At 44.2% G+C, this 11,098-nt stretch overlaps 1 protein-coding gene across 3 annotated transcripts in view; it reads left to right on the plus strand.

The window, feature by feature from the left end:
- RAB3B (RAB3B, member RAS oncogene family) overlaps positions 1–11,098 on the plus strand; it is a 63,546-nt gene that overhangs the window by 33,852 nt on the left and 18,596 nt on the right. For all 3 annotated transcript variants that reach the window (XR_008617284.1, XM_007129217.4, XM_028489403.2), the window contains one exon: positions 9,525–9,643. Coding sequence is in view for 2 of the 3 variants with exons in the window: in XM_007129217.4 (XP_007129279.1) it covers positions 9,525–9,643 (119 nt within the window). In the remaining variant the exon portion in view is untranslated. The remainder of the gene's footprint in view (positions 1–9,524; positions 9,644–11,098) is intronic.

Below are 11,098 nucleotides of genomic sequence, written 5' to 3' on the forward strand. Positions count from 1 at the left end.
GGAGCACAGGCTCCGGACGCACAGGCTCAGCGGCCATGGCTCATGGGCCCAGCCGCTCCGCGGCATGTGGGATCTTCCCGGACCAGGGCACGAACCCATGTCCCCTGCATCGGCAGGCGGACTCTCAACCACTGTGCCACCAGGGAAGCCCCACCAGCATTCTTAGTACGTGCCTACTGTGTGCCAGATGCTATGGTTGAGGGCCTGGGATTTAGCTAAATAAAGATTGGGTCTCAAGATGCTCATAGGGAATTCCCAAGTGGTCCAATGGTTAAGACTCCGCACTTCCAATGCCAGGGCCCAGGTTCGACCCCTGGTCAGGGAACTGAGGTCCCACAGGCAAGCTGCGCAGTGTGGCAAAAAAAAAAAAAAGACGCTCATAATCTGGAAGAGGAGACAGATGAATGAACCAGTAACTATAATAAATGTGATGTGTGCGATGATATAATGCCAAATCATAAAAGGGCAGAGGAAGAAGTTACTTTGTCAGAGGAGAGGAGGCCAAGGAAAGTTTCTAAGGATGTGACCTTGAATAAGACTGTGAATTATAAAAGAGAAAGGGGATTTCAGGCAAGGATCAGCATATCAGGTTAAGGACCAGGGGTGTGAAGGAGCAGTGTTTGGGAAACCACTAGTTAGGCAAAGCTGGAACTCACTGGTTCAGGGGATGAATGGGAGGGAAGAAACTGGAAAGGAAGGCTGAGTAGATCCTGAAGGGTCTACGCTCTATGGAGTTGCTTGGACCCCATCGTGTGGGCTGTGGGAAGCCGGGGAAGGGATTTAGACACAGAGTAAGATGAGATTTGGATTTTTAGAAATTCCCATCTGACATTTAGTGTGCTCTGTCAAAAATGTTGCAGTCACCCACAAAATTCACCCTTTCAACCGGTATTTTTTGGAAATCTCCCCCACCCTATGTGCCAGTGCTGTGCCAGGCACTGGAGACACAATAGTAGGCAAAACTAGACATCCTGTTCTTGTGGCCCTTGCAGTTTTGGCAGGGCAGACAGACTTCAATCAAATAATTACACAAATAAATACAAAACTACAGTGGGGAGGAGTGCTACAAAGAAGAAGTACATGGTGCCAGGAGAACCTGTAATTGGAGCATTTGACATTGCCAGGATGGTCAGGCCAGCTTCTCTGCTGAGCTGAGCTCCAAAGGAAGAGTGTTGCCTCAAGGAAAGGTGCTAGAAGGCTCTGTGGGAATGGGCTTCTCCTGCCTCAGAATCCCCATCCAATGCACATTTCTCTTTCCAGTCAACAGACACTGTAGACTTCAAGTAGGTATGTGTAGTATTCAACCTTTTATCTTCAGGACCTAGCCAACACTTGCCACAGAATCAGTGCCCAGTGAAGATTTGAAAAAAAAAAAACAGAAAGGAAAAGGAGGAATACCCTCCCTTTAGGCACTTTAGATATTTGAAGATAGCAGTACAATTCCCCAAAGCTTCTTCCTTCCTTCAGTTGCTTCTCCCATGACACAGTTTCAAGTTCCCATCACTGTTCTGGTCATTCTGTTTAATTGTGGTGCCTGTCACAGGTGATTTAAAACATTAGGGATGTAGCCCTGTGCCACGCACACTGGTCTCTTGGAGTCAGAAGACCTGGTTTTACTTAAGCCTCTTTTCATCATTCACCTCTTCAAGGCGCAGTTGGTGTGTGTGTGTGTGTGTGTGTGTGTGTGTGTGTGTGTGTGTGTGGAATGGAGATATTCGTTCTTCTCTTACAGGATTTCTCTGGGAACTGAGATAATAAGAAAAAAGCTTTGTAAACTCTAAGAGCTAAACAAACCTAGAACTTAAATATTTGGAGGGCTGCCACATGAGTGAAAAATTAGATTTATTCTTTGGGTCTCCAGAGAACAGCGTTAAATCAATGGATAGAAATTACCACATGCAGCTTTCAGCTCTATGGAAGGAAGAAATGTTCTAATACTCAGAACTGTCCATCAGTGGAGTGGCTGCCTTTTGAGGCGGTAGGCATCCAACCTTGGGAACACTCAATGCAAGTATGCTGTAGAAGGAATTCCTTTTTTAAGTGAGTGGGTGGATTGAGTAACTTCTAAGATTTACTTTTAATTTTAGAACTCAACAATCTGATAGTCAAGACAAGTGGAGGAGCTGGGAGAGGGCATATGTGGCAGAGAGAGTAGCATGAACAGACATATGGAGCAGAAATTAGTATTACATGTGTGGGTGACAAGGAGGAAACTCCAGAAAGAAATGATGGGTCTGTGTTGGATCAATGATTCAATCAAGACAGAGAACATAACTAATATTGTTGAGCACCTGTGTGCCAGACACACGTGATTCCATTTAAGCTTTGTGGGTTATTTCCAGTCTTACCCTCTGGTGGAGGGGAGATTGTTGGCCTTAGGAAGTCTTAGACATGGTTGGAGGATCTCCTATCTGGAAGCCTTCAGGGTGGGCTGGGTCCTGTCCTGAGGGGCAGAGAGGGATTCAGAATACACAGTCTGGTTGGGCTGTAGGCTGTGCTAAAAATACACACTTGTCAAAAGACCGAATTTGAATCCTGACTCTGCTTCCTTATAGCTTGTGACTCTAGCAATTTACTTAACCTCTGTGACCCTCAGTTAATCCATATATAAAATGGGGACTCAAACTTGTCCTGCTTCAGGCTGACATAATAATTAAGAGAAATAACATAGAGCAAAGGTCATCCCAGGAAGAGCACAGGCTTTGGAATCAGACTTAGCTGTGAATCTGTCTGCCATGAACTGGTTGCAAGATCATAGGCAAGTTATTTAAATTTTTCTCATCTGTAAGTAAAGATAACAGTATTTCAAGGCTATTTTGAAAATTAAGTACAGTAGGAAAAGTGCTTAGCATAGTGCCTGGCACATAGCAGTTTTATTTTGTTAGTACAAATAATAAGATCCCATATATTAAGCACTTATCAAAGTGCCTGACACATAGCAAGTGTCTGTCGGCCACACTGACAGGGCTGCTGCAGGTCAAGATGGTGGCTTGTGCATCATGGTGTCCACTCTCTGGCATAAGGCTCTGCCCATATGAAGAGCTCAATGAGTGTCTGCTTCATAGAACTGAATTAATTGCTCTTGATGACACGGTCTCCTTCCTCAAGTAGCCAGTGAGTCATGCCTCTTTCTTTCTCCTCCTTCCTGTCTCCTCTTTGGTTCTATTTCTGACTCTCCTCAGTGGGAGGGGAATCAATGTTCGTCAAAGTGCTTTTAAAAATAAAAGAGAGAGGGAGGTTTAGAAGCGATTCTCTGGGCTACTTTCTATTGAGCACAGGGTAGTGAGAGCTGGATTGTTGTTTCCAACCTTGCTTTTCTTTAGGTGAATAACAACAACAACAACAATATCAACAGTAATAGCAGCAGCTACTATGAACTTTATTGAGCACCTACTATGTGCCTGGCACTCTGCCAAGCTCTACCAGTACATTGTCACTGATTCTCACATAACCACTTCAGGGTTGGTATTATTATCACCACTTTATTGATGAGGAAATTAAGGCTTAGAAAAGTTAAATAATAATGAAAATGACAAATACTCCTATATTTGAGTACCTATTATGAGCCAGACATTTAAAAAAATCTTATTTAATTACAAACACCCTACAAAGTAAGCATTATTATTCCATTCGATTCGTGAGGAAGCTGAGCCTCAGAGAGATGAAAAAACCAAGCTGTCCAAAAGCACACAGTTGATGAGTGGCAGAGCTGGGAGTCAGACCAAAGCCTGATCAACTCTTTTTTTAAATAAATTTTATTTATTTATTTATTTATTTTTGGCTGCATTAGGTCTTTGTTGCTCCGTGTGGGCTTTTCTCTAGTTGTGGCGAGCGGGGGCTACTCTTCATTGTGGTGCGCGGGCTTCTCATTGTGGTGGCTTCTCTTGTTGCGGAGCACAGGCTCTAGGTGCGCGGGCTTTAGTAGTTGTGGCTCGTGGGCTCTAGAGCGCAGGCTCAGTACTTGTGGCACACGGGCTTAGTTGCTCTGCGTCATGTGGAAGCTGAGCCTCAGAGAGATGAAAAAACCAAGCTGTCCAAAAGCACACAGTTGATGAGTGGCAGAGCTGGGAGTCAGACCAAAGCCTGATCAACTCTTTTTTTAAATAAATTTTATTTATTTATTTATTTATTTTTGGCTGCATTAGGTCTTTGTTGCTCCGTGTGGGCTTTTCTCTAGTTGTGGCGGGCGGGGGCTACTCTTCATTGTGGTGCGCGGGCTTCTCATTGTGGTGGCTTCTCTTGTTGCGGAGCACAGGCTCTAGGTGCGCGGGCTTTAGTAGTTGTGGCTCGTGGGCTCTAGAGCGCAGGCTCAGTACTTGTGGCACACGGGCTTAGTTGCTCTGCGTCATGTGGGATCTTCCCGGACCAGGGATGGAACCCGTGTCCCCTGCATTGGCAGGCAGATTCTCAACCACTGCACCACCAGGGAAGTCCAAAGCCTGCTCAACTCTTAACTCATCCATTCCCTTTCTGTCTGGCCATTTTCTGCTCCTTGAGGGAAGCATCATATTGAGACCCTGGGTGGAGGCAGCCCTGGGCAGGTTTGAATGAGAAGGAAGTGGCACATGGCATGAGACTCATTCACTCCTGTTGGGCAGACCCTGGGAAGCTGGCCCTGCTCCTGGGGCTGACTGTGGAAGTACAAAAATAATGCCTAAGGGGCATTTACTCTGTATCAGGAACCGTTTCAAGCATTTTAGATATAATAACGTTCTTAATCTTCACGATAACTTTGTGAAATAGGTATTGTTATTATTCTCGTTTTATAAATGAAGAAACTAAGGCCCCGAAAGGAAAATTGCCCCAGGAGGGGATTACCCAAGAGCATGAATACCAGGAGACAGCAATCAGTGGGAGCCATTTTAGAGGCTGCCTACCACTGTCACATAGTAAGTGCTAAAACAGGGGTTTACACCCAGAAGTCTAATTCTAGAGACCATGTTCCTAACCTTAAAACTATATGACCTTTTTGTTTAACAAGGTGGTGACCGAATCCCTACTGTGTGCATAGCCCTGTGCTAGGCACTGGGAGTACAGAGGTGAAACTGATTCCATGTCCAAGCTCATTTATTATTCTATACCAGGATTTCCAATTAATTGGGCATCAGTTGGGTGGCAGGATTCTTTGTCAAAGAGCTGGGGCACAGGGCCAGGCTCCAGGCAGAGATAAGAGACTAGAAACTCTCATAGGGAAATGGTATAATGTGGGTGGAATGAGAAGAGATGAGAACTGCTGGCAGTGCAGTTGCTCAGAAATCCTGCTTGGGCCTTTAGATCACCAGTCTGGACAGGTGGCTTAATTCTAAACCCTACAGGACAAGATTTAAGGTCTGAGCCTGTAGATTGGAGGGAGGAGTCTCATCTGTTGTGTTGGCTCTGAGGAGCTCAGGAAGCAGAGGTAAGAGTGTGGGAGGGGAGGATCAAATTCTGCTGCAGTGTTTCATAGGTACACACACACACACACACACACACACACACACACACACACACACAGAGCTTTTGTGAGATATGGCAGACAGTGAATATTTCTCTAATATTAGTGCCTAAGATTCCTGTGTTAGATGTTTACTCACTCACTCTCACTCACTCACTCACTCAATCATCTATCTCTTCTTTCATTCTTTGATTCATTCATCCACTCACCCATTCATGAGCTGGATAAAATTCTGTTTGCCAGAACTCTTAGGGAGAAGTACTGTATGTGGTCAGAAGGAATACTCTGATAGGCTACTTGAGGTAAAGAGTAAGACACCCCAAAACCTGCTCAACAAACAGAAGATGGTGATTCCTATGCTCTCCAAGGATGATGGGTGTGTTATATGCAGATTTAGTTTTGCTGAGTAATGTGCAAGTCTGGGTCAGAGCTGAACTGCTCAGGACATGAAGAAACTGAGCCCTGCCAGAAACAAAACCCATCTGTCATCATCCCCTGTAATTCAACTCTTAAATACCTCTTGAGTCTATTTCTACTCCATCCCCATTGCTACCACTCTAGTTCAAATCCGTCTTAGGTCGCACCTGAACCACTGCAAAGATCTAACCAACCAGCTTTCCTGCCTCCCATCTCTGCTTCCTCCAGTTCATTCTCCACATCAGAGTCAGAGTGATCTTTCTAAAGTTCAGATCCAATCATGTTAATTGTCTGTCTCAAAATCTTTGATCCTAAAAAGATCAAGTTCAAACTCCACAGCACGGCATTCAAAGCTCTTTCTAGCTTCATCTCCTACTCATTTCCCACCATTCCTTAAGTTCTTCTGGAGTACTCACTGGAAAAAAATCTTCCTTCTGCCAAAATACCTTTCCTTCACTTCTCTGCTTGGAAAATTCTTCTGTCAGAAAATCCCTGTTGTCCTCCCTCTGTTACCAAGTCAGCACATCTGTAGGTAATGCTCCTGGGCTTGGTACAGATTCTATCCATGGGAGTGGCTATGCCATCTACCACATTTCCCATTCTCCTCCTCAGCGTATTATAGGATTGTGCTTTCTTGGGTATGGGCATGTGACTTGCTTTGGCCAGTGAATGGGAAAAGTGGAAGAGCCAACACATGACTCATACACTTTCTTTCCCTCTCGTAGCCACCCTGTCACTCTTTATCCTGGAATGAGGAAGATAAAAAGCAGAGCACCCAGCCAACCCTTGATGGATATGTAAAAATAGTGAAAAATAAAACCTTGTTTTTGAAGCTGCTGAGATTTTGAGATTGCGTATTATTGAATAACCCAGTCTACCCTAACTGGTACACTATCTATCTCTGCTTTGACATCTTCCATAACTACCTAAAACCACCATGTTTCTACCTTATCTGACTTGTGTGACACATTTTCTTTATGCCACATACCTGGTACTGATGACATACTGCCACATATTGCTAATTATGAGTTCAGTGGTATGTCTTAGCCACCTCTTTACTTTTACTGAGTCTTCCTTAGGGCAAGGATGGTCCTTGTTCCATTTCTGTATCACACAAAGTATGGTTCATAGCCAAGGCAATATATTGTAATGGGTGTAGGAGTCATACTTGTTTTGAATCCCAATTCTTAACATTTGATGGGCAATCTCTCTGAACCTCAGTTTTCTCATCTGTAAAATGGGAGTAATAATATATACCCTACAGGGTTTTTCTAAAGTTTGTGGATAACAGGTGCAACATATATACAATTAATGGCAGGTTATAATTGTTATTGTTCTCATTATTTGTTTTTATTTTTTTAACCATTTATTTATTTATTTATTTAGGCTGTGCTGGGTCTTAGTTGTGGCATGCAGGCTTCTTATTTTTTTATTTTTATTTTTTAAATTAATTAATTTATTTTTTGCTGCTTTGGGTCTTCGTTGCTGTGCACGGGCTTTCTCTAGTTGCGGTGAGCTGGGGCTACTCTTCTTTGTGGTGCGTGGGCTTCTCATTGCGGTGGCTTCTCTTGTTGCAGAGCACGGGGTCTAGGTGCACAGGCTTCAGTAGTTGTGGCACACGGGCTCAGTAGCTGTGGCTCGCAGGCTCTAGAGCACAGGCTCAGTAGTTGTGGCGCACGGGCTTCGTTGCTTCGCAGCATGTGGGATCTTCCTGGACCAGGGCTTAAACCCATGTCCCCTGCATTGGCAGGCAGATTCTTAACTGCTGTGCCACCAGGGAAGTCCAGCATGCAGGCTTCTTAGTTGTGGCCTGCAGATATCTTAGTTGCGGCGTGCAGACTTCTTAGTTGCAGCGTGTGACTCTTAGTTGCAGCATGTGAACTCCTTCGTTGCAGCATGCATGTGGGATCTAGTTCCCTGACCAGGGATCGAACCCAGGCCCCCTGCATTGGGAACATGGAATCTTACCCACTGGACCACGAGGGAAGTCCCTATTTGTTTTTATTATCATTATGGATAATGTTCAGTAAATGCCTGTGGATAAATCTGTGGGATCTAGTTTCCTGACCAGGGATCGAACCCAGGCCCCCTGCATTGGGAACATGGAATCTTACCCACTGGACCACGAGGGAAGTCCCTATTTGTTTTTATTATCATTATGGATAATGTTCAGTAAATGCCTGTGGATAAATCTTTCATTGATTGAGGTATAATGGTATGTGCATTGGTCTTGGAATCAGAAGTCCTAGATTAAGGCATAGCTTTTGTCACCAGCTTTGTGACCTTGGAAAAATCACTTACCCTCTCTGCATTTTTGCATTCTCAACTACAAAATGTAAATACTGATCCCTACCTCATAGAGATTATTATAAAATTTAAATAAGATAATATATGAGGAAATGTTTTATACGTGCTCAAGTATCACACATCTAAAACTAATGATTCAGAGAAGACCGCCTGGTCCCTCACATAAGGACCATGTGGACATTGTGAAGCATCCCAGTGTACTCCAGTAACACTTTGTTGTGGGGCTTGGCTCATCTTGCTTACATGTTTGTCTTTCCAACTAGACTGTGAGCTGCTTGAGATAAAGAATTGTCTTCGTCTTTTTTTAGTAAAAATGTTTATTTGTTTCTCCTTATATAAGTAATACATGCTTAGCATAGAGAAAATAAAAATACCTGAAGGAAATGAAAATCCTGGTAATTCTTATCTCTCATACAGAGATAATCACTATTAACCTTTTGATGTGTTTCTTTCCAGTTTTCTTCTCTGCATATATAGTTATGAAACTGAGATTATATTGTACATACAAGAATTGTTCCATTATAATAAATATTCTTATATAAATAAACACATTAAAAATCTTGTATTTTAACCATTCTCCTATTGTTGAATATATAGGTTGATGTCAGTTTTTCAATGTCTAAATAAAGTTGTAAGAAGCATTTTTGTGCATAAATATTTGTCTGATATTCTATTTTTGTAGAAAAAGTTTTTAGAAGGAAAAATTTCTAGTTCAAAGGGTACAACTATTTTTAATGCTCTTGGGACTTCCAAATTGATTACCAGAAAGACTGAACCAAGTGTCACTCCCACAAGCAAGGTATGAGGTTATACATCTCACTACATCCTCAACTATAATGGGAATTATAATTAAAAATAAGGTTAAAACCTATTAATATAATAATTATCCATTTACATTTCTTCTGTGAATTGTTCTTTACTCCTGCTCATTTTTCTATTGGGATTTTAATTATCTTCTTATTAATTTCTATGAGGTTTATTTTATTTATTTATTTATTTATTTATTTTTTTGTGGTACGTGGGCCTCTCACTGTTGTGGCCTCTCCCATTGAGGAGCACAGGCTCCGGACGCGCAGGCCCAGCGGCCATGGCTCACGGGCCCAGCCGCTCCGCGGCATGTGGGATCCTCCCGTATCGGGGCGTGAACCCGTGTCCCCTGCATCGGCAGGCGGACTCTCAACCACTGCACCACCAGGGAAGCCCTCTATGAGGTTTCAAGAACCATTTTATTCTAGTCACCAAGTACAATAAAAGATACATAATAGGTGTTCCTTAAATATACTTTGGATGATTTTAATTGTCCTGGGGACTCTTTAGAAACAAAGCAGACTTTCTAGGAGGCTGACTCTTTCCTTTTCCCACCCAGGACACGGCTGGGCAGGAGCGGTACCGGACCATCACCACAGCCTATTACCGTGGAGCCATGGGCTTCATCCTGATGTATGACGTCACCAATGAGGAATCCTTCAATGCTGTCCAAGACTGGTATGAGATTCGTTCCTTCTCCCTCTCATCAAACTGTTCATGAAAACCTAGTATGTACTAGGCTCTGTGCTATGTGCTAGGGAAATTCGAATGAATCAGACATGGCTCCTGTCCTCAAAAAGTTCACAGATGAGAGGAGAGGACAGATCAGTGAGCAGGCAATGAAAATATCATGTGACAGGTGCAGTGATGAGAGTGGCACCAGGGCTGTGGGAACCCAGCGGAGGGCTCTGACCCAGACTGGGAAGTCAGGGAAGTTGTCCTGGAATTGCTGACACATATGCTGCATTTTAAAAGATGAACAGGAGTTAGCCAGAGGGACAAATGGGTAAGAATGTTCCAGAAAAAGAGTACAGATGTGCAAAGACAAGAAGGTAGGTGAGAGGGCAAGAAGAGCAGAGGTCATGAAGGATTTTGTGAGATGGGGTGAGGGATTTGGATTGTATCTGGTAGGTGAGGACATTTGAACAGGGAAACAACAGGTTCAAATTAGTGTTTTAGAGAGATCATTCTGGATATAGTGTTAAGTGAATCCACATATTGCTTCCCTATAAAGTTTATCCCTGGGCCGGGGGTCCAAGTTCATAAAGATTCAATATCTTGATACGATAGAAATCGGCACAGTTCCCCAGATGTATAACCTCTGAGCAACTTACATCTTTCTTCCTGGAGCATTACTCACAGGGAGAAGGGAGCACGAGAGGAAGGGCACATGAGCCGGAGGGTCAGGACCCGGTGCCCCTCATCAGTGGAAAGGACGGGGAAGATGGAGCATGTGTGCCTGGCTCTTCTTCACAATCAGAGAGGCTGAGTAGGCTGGGCACACAGCAGCAGTGCTGGCCAGTGCCAAGCTTATCTCCTGCTCTTCTTTGCCCAACAGCTACCCTTTGAAGACTTCCTGTCTCCCAAGGAACAGTTGTCATGACTATGTGCAGCACTGTTGGTGCCTTGGAACCTTGAGCTGGCAGTGACCTTGCAGGCTGCTTGCCACGTTCTCCCCGCCCACCCCCCGAGTTCTGAGCAGCAGTCTAGGGTGCCACCCGCATGCCTGTCACTCATGTGTGGTCCTTCTTAGTCTGTTGGTCATCCCCTTCTTCCTCCTTTCTCCCCCTTTCCTTTTAACAAGTCCTTCTCTCCACCTTCCTTTTTTCTCCTTTCCTCCCTCTTTTTTCCCTTCCTCTCTCTTTATGCCTCTTTTTTCTCCTGCTTTTTTCTTTCTTGTTCCCTCTCTTCCCTCCAGTCATGATTTTTCTCTTCTCCTCCCTTCTCCCATGTCTCCATCTCCCCCGCTCCACCTCCCACCACGAAGTGATTAGCTCTTTCTTTTTTTTTTTTTTTTGCGGTACGCGGGCCTCTCACTGCTGTGGCCTCTCCCGTTGCGGAACACAGGCTCCGGACGCGCAGGCTCAGCGGCCATGGCTCACGGGCCCAGCCGCTCCGCGGCATGTGGGATCT

This window comes from Physeter macrocephalus, chromosome 4, assembly GCF_002837175.3.
Source record: "Physeter macrocephalus isolate SW-GA chromosome 4, ASM283717v5, whole genome shotgun sequence".
In the NCBI taxonomy this organism is placed as follows: Eukaryota; Metazoa; Chordata; class Mammalia; order Artiodactyla; family Physeteridae; genus Physeter; species Physeter macrocephalus.